General features: G+C 40.5%; 1 protein-coding gene across 1 annotated transcript in view; it reads left to right on the top strand.

Annotated features, from left to right (window-relative positions):
• Window positions 1-13,142, top strand: part of LOC137281944 (cell division cycle protein 16 homolog) — a 45,899-nt gene extending 32,757 nt beyond the window's left edge. Inside the window, exons 7-16 of the mRNA XM_067813676.1 lie at window positions 3,730-3,824; window positions 4,453-4,586; window positions 5,375-5,454; window positions 5,782-5,831; window positions 6,735-6,805; window positions 7,655-7,780; window positions 9,149-9,301; window positions 9,568-9,693; window positions 10,012-10,238; window positions 11,408-13,142. Of these exons, the coding sequence (XP_067669777.1) occupies window positions 3,730-3,824; window positions 4,453-4,586; window positions 5,375-5,454; window positions 5,782-5,831; window positions 6,735-6,805; window positions 7,655-7,780; window positions 9,149-9,301; window positions 9,568-9,693; window positions 10,012-10,238; window positions 11,408-11,577 (1,232 nt within the window). The 3' untranslated portion in view covers window positions 11,578-13,142. The remainder of the gene's footprint in view (window positions 1-3,729; window positions 3,825-4,452; window positions 4,587-5,374; window positions 5,455-5,781; window positions 5,832-6,734; window positions 6,806-7,654; window positions 7,781-9,148; window positions 9,302-9,567; window positions 9,694-10,011; window positions 10,239-11,407) is intronic.
• Window positions 13,143-13,536: the final 394 nt, after the last annotated feature.

Genomic DNA, 13,536 nt, shown 5'->3' on the forward strand with positions numbered 1-13,536 from the left:
TAAAAGAAATAAACAGTGCTCTATTATGGCATATTACAAATGGATTAAAATAGCAGGAGTTTGGGGGTTATCTGGACATAATAAGTATGTAAACTTGTAAATTTCTTTCAGAAATAAACTTTGAATACACAATGGCATTTAGAAAGTGGTCAAAGGCAACATATGTCACATTTGGGATTTGCTCCTTTTGGGTTGAGTCCCATCCGGTGCGGGTTTGAATCCCGGATCAGACTCAAATCCCAGATAGGATGCCCCAAAAAAGTACTAGAATTTGTACCTTACGAAGAAAGTGAAATCCCAAATATGAGATATGTTGCATGAACGTATTACAGTTAAGTTGTATTATTTGGATAACAGGATAAAATTACCTTTTGTATTTTTCAACAGTTGGATTAGACCTAAAAATTCTAAATGGTGTATGACATGTAGTAGCAATAATGTTTCATGAGTTGATATTTTCCTTGATAAACATAGGCTTCTATCATATACATGTATAAAGCTATGTTTATCATGTTTCATGATTTTTTCCCATTTTCTATTCAGTCTAAATAAAGTGCACTTTACCTAATACAGATTGACTTTTGCTAATCTCGAGTGTTTTGTTCAATCATTTCTTTATGAGAAAGTGTCTAAATTGACTAGCCCAGAGGACAAGTTATACTTTTTAGTTATTGTTGATCTCTGCAAAGTTTGTTAAAATGAAAATATATACAGAAGAATGTTCTGGGTTTTTTTCCATGTTTTTCTTTGAAAGAATCTATACAATGATACAATACACAAAGGTTATTCAAATATCCTGTAGTTTTTTAAGATAAAAGAAAGTTACAAAGTGGACAGATCTCAATAGCTTATCTTTTCAAAATATATCGCAAGGAAGGAGAGTGTATCACAATATGTCGCAATAAGAAATTTCGTGGCAATACACAGCGCTAGTTAAAACGTTTGCCTGTTGCCCAAAAGGCCCAGTTCAGTTTCAAGCATGGGACAAGGTACAATGTGTGAAGCCTGTTTCTGGTGTCCCCTGTCATGATATTGCTGGAATGTGGCGTAAAACAACACTCACTCACTCACTCACTCAATCATTCACTCCATGGGGTTTCAGCAGGTCTGACATATTTTTGTTCCACTTTGATTCAAAAAGGTTTGATGACCTGAGTTTGTCAAGGAATCATGATCTCAAGAGTTCCTGTGATATGAGAGAATCATGGTCTCACTTGCCCATCCGGTGAGAAAATCAGTATCTCACACTTCCATTGACTGAGAGAATCAATGTCTCACAGTTCCATCAGGTGAGAGAATGTCTCACAGTTCCATCAGGTGAGGGAATCAGTGTCTCACAGTACCTTCCGATGAGAAAATCATGGTCTCACAGTCCCATCCGGTGAGAGAAATCAGTATCTCACAGTTCCATCAGGAGAGTGAATCATGGTTCACGGTTCCCATTACGTGAGAGAATCCTGGTCTCACAGTTCCATCAGTTGAGAGAATCAGTGTCTCCCAGTTCCTCTCAGCTGAGAATGTTATTGGAGGGAGCTTAAGACATTAACATTAAGAAACCACTAATGATTCCAGGATAGATATTTTCATGCTTGAGGTGTAATAGCTATCAAATATATGCACTGCTAATCTGCACTGTCTGACCTCTCTACCTGGGCTTAATATGGATGGATTATCAACATATACCTGTGACCTGTGAAGATAATTATAATTGAGTGAGAGCTGTTTTACACCCCTTTCAGCAATATTCCAGTATTATCACTGCTGGAGACACCGCTCATACAATGTACCAATGTGGGGAATTGAAGCCAGGTCTTTGGCATGACAAGCAAACGCCACTAGACTACCCAGCCACCCTGGATAATGGGGAGGTTCAGACTGCACATTAGGATCAACTTTGATCAGTGTTTGATCAAATACACTAACATATCTTTCAGGTGACATTTAATGTTGATGCACATCAAAATACAGCCTCAATGTAAGGGAACACTGCATAGTCAGATTTGTAATACAGTCAGTCTGAAAGTTCAGATGGTATTTCCAGATTTTTCAAGGACTACACAGCATGACTATCTCCGAACTTCAATTTCAGCTACCTTGATCATGGTAGCCAGCATGTGCTCAGAATGATTGCACTGTGTGTAATTAGTATTTATATGAGTAACATGTAAGTTGATCATCATATGATCTCTTACACTAAAACGATACAATGGTTCATAACGAGTATGGAACTGTGGTGGGTTCTCAGATGTGTCACAGGGCATTCATCAAAATTCTTAGGTGTGCTCTTTTGAAATAAACGATAGGATAAGTAACGTTTATCATTAATCTCAAGGAATTCATTTCCGAATACCTAACTGTATATTGTGTATCATGTTAAATTTCACATGTTAATCATATTCAGAGTGTTTGTCATGTTTATTTGTGGTTCTATATTATAAACATTTCAACAAGGTATGTTTGTTGAATAAATAGTCTATGAGTGTGTAGCAGGGCGTGGAGTCATCCCACAGATGACATCTTTACCTTGTCAGCTTGCTGACGGGGTTAACCTCTTTGGTCATGTGGACAAGGCGTCCGACTTCAGATCAGAGGGTCCGTCGTTCGAATCCCAGCACGGGACTCGGAAATTTTGTGGCCGCTACATTGGCGCCCAACGTGGGGCTGAGCACGTTCATATGAAATTTGAACAAAATAAGCCTCAGTACCCAACTATGCGGCCCGGGACGTGCCTTCTGTTGACGGGGGAGTATGTAGCAGGACGTGGAGTCATCCCACAGATGACATCCTTACCTTGTCAGCTTGCTGACAGGGTTAACCTCTTTGGTCATGTGGACAAGGCGTCCGACTTCGGATCAGAGGGTCCGTCGTTCGAATCCCAGCACGGGACTCGGAAATTTTGTGGCCGCTACATTGGCGCCCAATGTGGGGCTGAGCACGTTCATATGAAATTTGAACAAAATAAGCCTCAGTACCCAACTATGCGGCCCGGGACGTGCCTTCTGTTGACGGGGGAGTATGTAGCAGGGCGTGGAGTCATCCCACAGATGACATCCTTACCTTGTCAGCTTGCTGACGGGGTTAACCTCTTTGGTCATGTGGACAAGGCGTCCGACTTCGGATCAGAGGGTCCGTCGTTCGAATCCCAGCACGGGACTCGGAAATTTTGTGGCCGCTACAAGTGCATTCGTGGGCATCTTTTTCAACCTTAAACGTTTAATTTTCAAACATGCTATTGGTGATCTCCTATCCTCTGAAGTATATTTTGTTGAGGAGATTTGATCAGATTTGTAATTATTTCCATATATATTTATAATTCATGTATAATATCCTCGAGGCATGACATTAATGGAAGTAGTAATTAATGGGGTACATACTTGACATCGATTTAGTTGATGCAATGACAATATGATTGTTGTCAAATGAACTTGTTTTTATGAAAAGATGTTTTTCAATTTCTTTGTTCACCCAATGGTGACACATGTTCATCAGTCTATCAACGTCTGGATCCCTGCGTCCAGACTTGATTATAAGTAGGCTGCCATGATGTTGAAGATTTCTGAAATTTGTAAACAACGAAATCTCAAGCCTGCTTGATTTTGTGCAACAATTGCTATGTAGAAACTATGGTAACTGGAAACAAAAAGGATACCGGTACTCTGAAACAGTAACAGTCTCAGCTGTGTCGTTTGATGATCAACTTCTTATCTGAAATTCTGTTTGTGTTTCCAGAGCGAAGCCTGCTGGATTGTCTCCCCTTCCACTCCCAGTGTCCAGAGGAAGAGGTGGACCTGGTCAAGTTCCTGTATGGAAACAAACTGAAGAAGGTGAGGACATGGCTGCCTATTGTCTGTGTGACAAGAGAGTGTCCTGTGCAGATGCACCCCTCTATCTATTCCTGTTGCTGCCATGCGCTATGAAGCGCCAACTGTCAACAATGATGTTTATAATGATGATAGTTTGTTAAACAACTTTTTGTATGATACAGTTTATGGTAGATGAAAAGGTGTTTGGGTATATGTCAGTCATGAACATTTTGCCTTGAAATATTTATTAGCTTCCTTTATAAACTGATATGTTTAACAACTTTCTAGTCAATGTAGGTTCTGTGAGCAAGGAGAAGTAACTATGTTCAGACAGCCAGACAGTGTTGTAGTACCCACCAGCTTGGACAAAAATACTTTTTAATTTCTCTTTGTTGCACAAATCCTGGCTGCGACCCATCACAGGGTGTTGCCTTAGGCACGAAACATACCGTTTTGACACTGAGTTTAATGGTGAAGTTTGGGGGGTCGGCTTATCTATGCGGTGGGCTTATCTACTGTTATATACAGTAAGTCCATGGTAGACCCAAGTTGTCAGAACAGCTGGAATAGTGACTGCAGGAAAAAGCATGTTCTTGTCTTCTAAATGTTGTGACTTTGATGCTTTTCACCATGATCCATCTTGTTTCAGTACAACAAGCCGGGCGACATTACCCTACCTTCCTCCCTAGCATGTCTCAATGACAACCTTGACATGGTCGTCAACCTGTCCGAACGCCACTACTACAACTGTGATTTCAGAGAATGTTTCTCAATAACATCAGAGTAAGTAGCAGCAAGGAAACTGAACTCGATCACTGAAGCAGTGTGCACTCTATACATATTCTCAACACCCTGGGGAGATACGCAACTAGATCTAATTGTGATGCATTACCAGGTTAACATACACATTACCATCTCTTCCCACCTGGTACCCATTTACTGCTGAGAGAATGGAGGCATATATATGAGTCACTTGCCTGAGAGTCGACACTGTTTTACGAGTGTTTTAATTATGGACAGGTTAAAACCCAGTCAACTCAGGGGGCAGTGGGGTAGCCTGATGTTTAAAGCATTCACCAGTCACTCAATGAAGGCACGGGTTTGATTCCCCTCATGGGTACAATGTGTAAAGCCCATATCCAGAGTCTCCTGCTCTGATATCGCTAGAATATTGCTAAAATACGCATTGCTCATTTCTGCACTACTCTTTCCTCAGTCAAGTCCATTTTCAATGTTTCCTATCTCCTTCTCGGTGAGACTCATTAGGCCAAGATATTTCACACTTTCACATTAACTACATAAATTGTAGATATAAATGCAAAAACACAGTTTTTTTCTCCAACAGTACTTTAACACTGTTATCAAGCAAGTGATGAACAGATAGGGAGCATGTGTCGTTACAGTGTCTGGCTTCATAATATCTGGTGTACTGTACAAACATCTCCTGTAACTTACATATGTTTCAGTGAGATTGTGAAATCAGTCTCATCATGAAATTACTAACAATTTGTGTCATTTCATGAAATGACTAAGAGGATCAGTCATTCAGCATGATGGTGTCTGTGTTCCAGGGTATTGTGTAAAGACCCATACAACAGTAAATGCCTGCCACTTCATATAGCTGTGTTAGTTGAACTGAAGAAAGCCAATGGTGAGTTCCACTGACATTTCTTATGTCTTCTAGGGCATTTTGTCAGAACAAATTTAGAGTTGTTCTAAGTGACACATGTTCTGGAGGTTACCATGGTAACATGTGTACTGGACAATGGACATATTACCTCAGGTAATAAAGTACTTAAAAACATTTATAAGGAAAAACTGATCCATTTAACTCCATGGAAATCATTGGATAATCTGGTCCAGACTCAATAAATTACTTGTTGAAGACTTATTACAGGATTTTGATTACGTTGGACAATATACACACAATCAATGGTCCAGTATGTAGTAGAATCATGTCTTTCTCTCTTTGTTTCAGCATTGTTTTATATAGCACATAAACTAGTGGAATTCTACCCAACAAAACCAGTGAGTGTGTTGTCAAAACTACTAAATATTTCTTTATGGAATAATCACAAGTCCATCAACATAATCCTAACTTTAACAATAGCAAGAAGCTGATGTTGCAGGTTATCAAGATTAATCTCATATTTATTTACATATGTTTTGGAATGTAATTTTAAAATATAATTATCAGCAAATATATAATCTAAATAGTAAAGCGTACACCGTCCACTGAAAGTGGAGGCAGGTGAACCAGTAAGCCATGGTGGGAATGGTCACATCCTTAGACATTTCACGTAGTTGGAATCCAACAATCCTGTGATTCATGGCTCCAGTGTTTGCTGTAGTTTAATTTGCCAGTTGGCCATCAGGGCCTGTTGTCGCTTGTAGACTGTAATATCTACAGGCCCTGAATAAAATCTGCAGGCCCAATTAGCTGTTTTTTTAAACGTCAAACCAATCAAAACAAAATATGCTACACAGTACACAGTTTCACACTGTTCCTACAATATCACTTAGTGAATCATATGGCACAGAGAGACGTTTTTATTTGTTTACTTTCCTATATGCAAAGCGCTGAAATACCCAGAAGTGAAGCTGTAAGTTATAGTAACATGAAGGAAGATTCCTGAAAACTGAGAAAGAATAAACAATAAGGAAAGATTCTAGTGGAGAAAATTGCAGAAAATTTACTTGAGGCCACAAGGGCATGTAGGTATTTGAACCTGCCTTCCCCATACAATAACAGCCAATGCTGAGTGTCCAGGCTGGCGATTATTGTCTTTCAAACGCTGCACAGCTGAACTGCAACATACCTGTGCTCTTGCAATCCACAAAATGGAGATCTGCAACAGCCAAGATACTGTGATATAACTGAAGGTTGGAACAACATGACACTAATCCCATGTCTATGTGTGTGCTCTCCAGGTGGCCTGGTTTGCAGTCGGCTGCTATTACCTGCTTATAGGTAAAAGTGAGCCTGCCAGACGATATCTCAGGTATGTAGCAATATTAATACTTATTCCGAGACATAGTTAACTCATTAATGAATTCAGATCGTCAAAATATGTAGTGACATTTATGTGGAGGCAAGTGTGAACTTGTCAAAACATTTCAAGACTTGTTTTGGAAGTGTTATTACATTTATTCACCTGTCTCAGAGACAGAGACTAGTGTATAATCTGAGCAGACTTGACATGATGAAAATTTACTATAAGGGGCAGTGGGTGGTCTAGTGGTTGCAGTGTTTGCTCATCACGCCAAAGACCCGGGTTTGATTGCACACGTAGGTGCAATGTGAGTCGTGTACCCTACAATGATATTGCTGCAATTTTGTCGAAAGCCATGTGAAAACCATACTCAATTACCCATTCATGATAACAATTGCATATTGAGTTGTACAGAGTCAGTCTCAGTCCCTCAATGGCAGTGTTGTGCAGTGTCTATGCCCTACAGTGTCAATGTTGACACTGATGAAGCAAACACAGTCACTGTTGTTGACAATCATCAGCTAGATGTTGTGTATTCATATGAAAATGTTGACAATCATCAGCTACATGTTGTGTATTCATATGAAAATGTTGACAATCATCAGCTACATGTTGTGTATTCATATGAAAATGTTGACAATCATCAGCTACATGTTGTGTATTCATATGAAAATGTTGACAATCATCAGCTACATGTGTATTCATATGAAGATGTTGACAATCATCAGCTAGATGTTGTGTATTCATATGAAAATGTTGACAATCATCAGCTAGATGTTGTGTATTCATATGAAAATGTTGACAATCATCAGCTAGATGTTGTGTATTCATATGCAAATGTTGACAATCTGATTTCAGTAAAGCCACAACATTAGATCGAGCGTATGGACCTGCATGGCTGGCGTTCGGACATTCGTTTGCCGCAGACAACGAGCATGATCAAGCCATGGCTGCTTACTTCACTGCCTCTCAAATCATGAAAGGGTTAGCAGAGTTATCTCCCTCTACAATTCCTTGATCTATGCTGGCCCTAGATTTTCGAAACTCACCTAGCACTAAGACAGTCTTCAATGCCATACATTAACATTAACTTACAACAATCTTAGCTCTAAGAGAGCCTCCAAAATCTTGGCCTTGTTCACAAAGTGATCACAACCATGTACCTTGCCTGACAGAGTAGAACCTTAATAATCACATCTCTATGTTCGCTGTGTGGAATACGGCTAGGCAAACTGGGATCAATATCTGTCCTTTAGTGAAGTGTAGCTTCCATTTAATTCAGAGTTTGTAGGAACAGTTTAGAATCCATATCTGTACAAATTTTAGTTATTTTGAAGCAAATCCAAATTTCAAAATGAAGTTTGGTTCAACCAGAAACTGACAGAATAACCTTTTGCTCAGTTTCATCAATACGATTCAAGTTCAGTTATTAATATATGATGTCTGGAGAAGACAATATTGGTGATATCCTAGTGGTCTGCAGCTCATTTTGGAATTATGGTTATGTAGTATATATCTTGGCACTCCAGATTGTTACTTAACGGGCAGTGGGGTAGCCTATTGGTTAAAGTGTTTGTTTGTCATGCTGAAGAACCGGTTTTGATTACCCACATGGGTACAATCATCCTCAATATCTCCAGGGTATACATTCTGATAAATCTCCATTATACCTGGGATGCATCAATCCATTGGCATTACCCCATTTGACTCACATTTTATCATATCAGGTGTTTATGCTGGGAAGTGGAGCATACCAGTCACAACTCACTTTCACTTTTTAAAATTATCAAACAGATAAACCTTGACAACACAAATCATGCCTAGGTACTCTGAAAGATGTGGAAGGAGTTCTCGAAGATTTCTTAAAAGTTTCGGACCTGTTAATTTGTATGATTTTTCTGAAATCTGAGTGGCACTGACTCTGGTAAGCTTGGTGGTCACGTCAGGTTAGCTGATTGTGAGAATGTGGAGCCAGCAAAGGGAGGCAGTAAAATTATTGGTAGCCATAGATGCTTCCAAGGTGTAGTGGAGATTTATTTTAGAATGTATACCCTGAAGATATCAAGTATGAGGTAGAAATGTGTGAAAATCATTTCCTCTATGGTGATATTGCTGGAATATTACTAAAGGCAAGGTAAAACCAAACTCACTCAATCACTCACTACTAGTTTTGTGAGACTGTAGGGCATTATGTTGACTGCACTTGTGCAGATCATTGCTCATGAATTTTATCACTGGGTTGTCTGGGTTGATTGTTTTACAGATAACTGCCATATATCTCAAATATTGCTAAGTGTAGTGTTCAACAAGACATATGAACTGCTGATTACACTATGGACATATCTGTTGAAGGTGTCACCTACCAGTGTTGTATATTGGTCTGGAGTACGGACTCACCAACAATGCCAAGTTAGCCGAGAAGTTCTTCAGCCAGGCCCTCAGTATCGCACCCGAAGATCCTTTTGTCCTTCATGAGATGGGCGTCATAGCCTACCAGAACAACGAGTGAGTCAGTTCACACACACATACAGAATGACACCATGGTACTGTATCCTTCGTAAGTCAACAGATTTATCAAAACTAACAGTCACAGATGGCAATTATTCATATCCTTTATGTCTTAATTATGGGTGGAGGGTTAACTTTTATCAGTTACCTGAAGTAAACTTGCAGCTGTCCTAAAATCTATAATACATTAATCTATAGTCACATGTGGATATATATAATGACATGCAGTTATCTGCCATGACATGCTGTTGTCTCCCCTGCAGCCTGGTGGAGGCCGAGCAGTATTTCCTGGAGGCTCTGAAGAAGGTGAAGGCCATCAGCAAACAGACCATGGCGGAGAAGTGGGAACCACTACTCAACAACCTCGGCCATGTCTGCCGCAAGAGAAAGTAGGTCACTCTTCCTTTCTCTCCTTGATATGGGTTAGAAGTGATCTTCAGTAACCCATAAGAGATGACTAATGGGAGCGGATGGTCAGGTTTGCTGACTTGCTTGACACATGTCATCAGTTCCCAGTTGTGCAGATTGATGCTTTTGATATTGATCACTCGATTGTCTGGCCCAGACTTGATTCTTTTGTGACAACTGCCATATAGCTGGAATATTGCTGAGTGCAAGGTAAAATTAAATTCACTTAATCATATTGTGCCGCTTAGCTTGTATACATTTGACAACAGCACCATCTCCTAACTGTTGTCTGTTACCAGGAAGTACGAAGAAGCCCTTGAATACCACAAGCAAGCAGAGATGATCTGTCCTCAGAACCCTTCCACATACTCCGCTATTGGCTACGTCTACTCCCTCATGGGCGACAACATGAAGGCCGTCGACTGTTTCCACCGCGCCCTCGGGATCCGCCGAGACGATGCTTTCTCTACCACTATGTTGGGTCATGTGATCGAGGCCCTGATGATGGATATGTCACCATGTGAAGGTAACGTAGTGTGGCCAATATGTGTTCAGTATGTGGTGCACGGACATGTAATATTTGTTGCATGACAGTCGTGAGATTTAGACACATTTCTTACAAAGATATTGTAGATGATGTTGCCTGGTAACTGAAGTCAAGGCAACAGAGGTTGTTAAAACATGTTGACTGCCGATACAAGTATACTGGTAGCATTAATTCTGGCCAAATTTGCTACCACAATTTATCTCGTAGCTATATCAGTGGTATATTAAAACAAGTTTTGCATGTTGGCAAAATAGGCACAAGAAACAAACGTCTCCTGGCAAACTTTGTCACCACCAGGAGTCAGTTGCTGCTTGTGCCTGTTTTGCCAACATTTGCCAGACATTGATGCAGTATACTCATTGTGACTGTCAATCTGTAGAAATCATATTGATAACGAAAAACAGTTCAGTGACTTGAATATCATACTTCTTTCTTTCACATTACTACGTTCTGCCTTCCACGTGTTATCGCTACACTTGCATGTTATGATGATTCAGTGTTATTACTACTGACTTTTGATTTACTGATATACGTACGTGAATATTTTTTTCCTTTCACTTAATTTTCATGTTTTGGATGTTTGATCCAGTTAACCGGACGTCTCGCTATCCCGGCTATTTTCGAGTGAAACCAAAACGTCCGGGTAAACAGGTTTCGACTGTATATGGAAGTCAACATTATCACATTTTGACTGAAAAACATTTTGAAGAGTTTGGGCAAAGCGATGCAACTCAATTTTTATATCTATCTACCTAAAATCAATCATATTTATGCTGCTATTAGTATATCAACCCAGTTGTTACTAACTGGGGTCACCCGTGAAGGTCCCGGGGTAGAATAGGCCTTCAGCAACCCATGCTTGTCATAAAAGGTGACTATGCTTGTCGTAAGAGGCGACTAACGGGATCGGGTGGTCAGCCTCGCTGACTTGGTTGACACATGTCATCGGTTCCCAAGTGCGCAGATCGATGCTCATGTTGTTGGTCACTGGATTGTCTGGTCCAGACTCGATTATTTACAGATCACCGCCATATAGCTGGAATATTGCTGAGTGCGGCGTAAAACTAAACTCACTCACTCACTACTAACTGGGGTCTTATCTCTATTTATGCCCTCAGTAAATCACTTAAAATGATGTTTTATTTCAGGTAGTGAAGAAGAGGTGCCAAAGTTTGACAACCCAAAATTCAAACTGGTGGCTACACCTACAGCAATGTCTGTTGCTGAGGACACGTCGCCAACTGCCACACCCCCTAACGACAGTCTAGCGGACACCAGCCTAGCAATAGATGAGGTTGAGATGGATGCAAGTGACTGAAAGAATGGAGACAATCGTTTCACTAAGTCCATGCTGGACCGACAGCTCCCATCAACCACAGCTTGGCATTACCAATATGAACTTATGTGGAGGAGGGTGTGGTTAGTGGCGGAGATTATTGTTGTGAAGCCGACAGTCAATAGCTGATAGGGAGAACTGTTAACACAGAAAACAATTTCATTGAACTCTGGTGTCTTCCAAGCTACCACTCTAGGAAAACAGTTGTCAGAGTTGAGGAACTGCCTGAGATGAAAACTGCAAGGGTCATCAACAGTGCGACATGAGTGGAGAATGCATTGGAAGATAGGGGCAAGGTGTCTACATTTTGTCTCAAACTTGGCCATGAACTGAACATGATGTAGCTTCCAGTGGAGAGAGCAAATATACAAGATTAACCTCCACATATGTGCAGTTTGTGATTCTGAACTGTGTGCTTGTTCATCTTATTTAATTTCAAGGAAAAGGAAAGTTGTTGTTATCAAATATAACACTCACACCACTGCCTCCACTGTACATGAATGTTGCTTTACACAGGAAATGTAAAGACATGCCTGGTCCAGTCACACTGTCAAGTTATGCTCCCTCTTAATGGTGTCTGAAATAGGGGATTAGGGATTGAAATGAAACATATTTACAAACAAGATAACACGAAGGGTAAACCTGGGTTTCTGCAGCAATGGAAATGTTTCGGACTTAGTCTCAAAATGGAGGGGTGGGCTTCGTTCCCCGAGCACAACTCGAAAACCATTTCATATCTTTCAACAGATCTTGGCAGATATATGAGACATCTTGAAATTATGACTTTGCTGGTTAGAGATATGTGGCATTTATAATTTTCATGAATTCCATGGAAACAATTCAAACTTAGTCTAAAAAAACAATGAGTAACTCTCAGATTATTTGTCCTTTCAAACATGTGGGGGCCGGGGGGATTTGTCATCTTCTGATGACTCTGGTTTGTTGTTGTTAAATTGTCGGACCTATCAATGCGTCTGTATGATTTCCCCCAAATCTGAGTCGCACCACGAACAAACCTTCGCAGCCGTGACCGCTATCTTTGTTGACACTGGCAAATTCAGTTGTAATGGCCTCTTAGCCAAATGGCTACTGTGAGAATGCGGAGCCAGCAAAGGGAAGTAACAAAATCTTCGGGCCGAGATGTAGATGCATCCAGGGTATAGTGGCGATTCATCGGAATATATACCCCGGAGATATCAAGGATGCATTCACTCATGCTCACATACATTCACATCAACACTCACACCACACTAGCCTACATTTGCTCAACCTTTCACAAACCAAATGGGTTTGCTCACAGACATGCTCTGCCTACGTAAATATTCTCTGTGCCAGTCCAACTTATCCTTGTTTGCCAGTAGGCCTATAGAGAGGTATTCAAAAGAAAGCAAATGCTATAAGTTGTCATGGTAGCAGGGTTGATCTGCTGAAGTTCTGGGTATTCAGAGATATGTTGGGCTGAACATACTGGTGACCTGTATCTGGTTGGAGCTGTGACATCATGCCTCTTCTGTGTATATAAATGAATAAATGTATGTAATCAGTGATCATTGTACTTGTATCTGGACATCACCTAGTGTCAAAGTCTGCAGGTTTCCACAGAGCTGGGACTCAAATGTGTGCATTTTGAGGTTGCATCATGCACTCGGTAAATGAATGATCCATGAAGTTGTAGCTAGCCAAACTGGGACCAACCTCCTTAGCGCTGAATTTTTCACTCTCCAAGACAAGACTTCCCATCAAGTACCTACTAGTTTGGCTATACTGTTCACTCATTCCAAAGACAACCACCTCCAGTTTAATTCAGAATCCGCCGCAGTAATGTGATTTCAGTTATATCAAGATGACCATCATGACAGGCAGTATTAGTTTGCCTACTCCAGGCTATTGCTCATGTGCATGCACATTCAACCTTAAATCATCCAAAATACTTACGGTTAA

Source organism: Haliotis asinina, chromosome 4, assembly GCF_037392515.1.
Source record: "Haliotis asinina isolate JCU_RB_2024 chromosome 4, JCU_Hal_asi_v2, whole genome shotgun sequence".
In the NCBI taxonomy this organism is placed as follows: Eukaryota; Metazoa; Mollusca; class Gastropoda; order Lepetellida; family Haliotidae; genus Haliotis; species Haliotis asinina.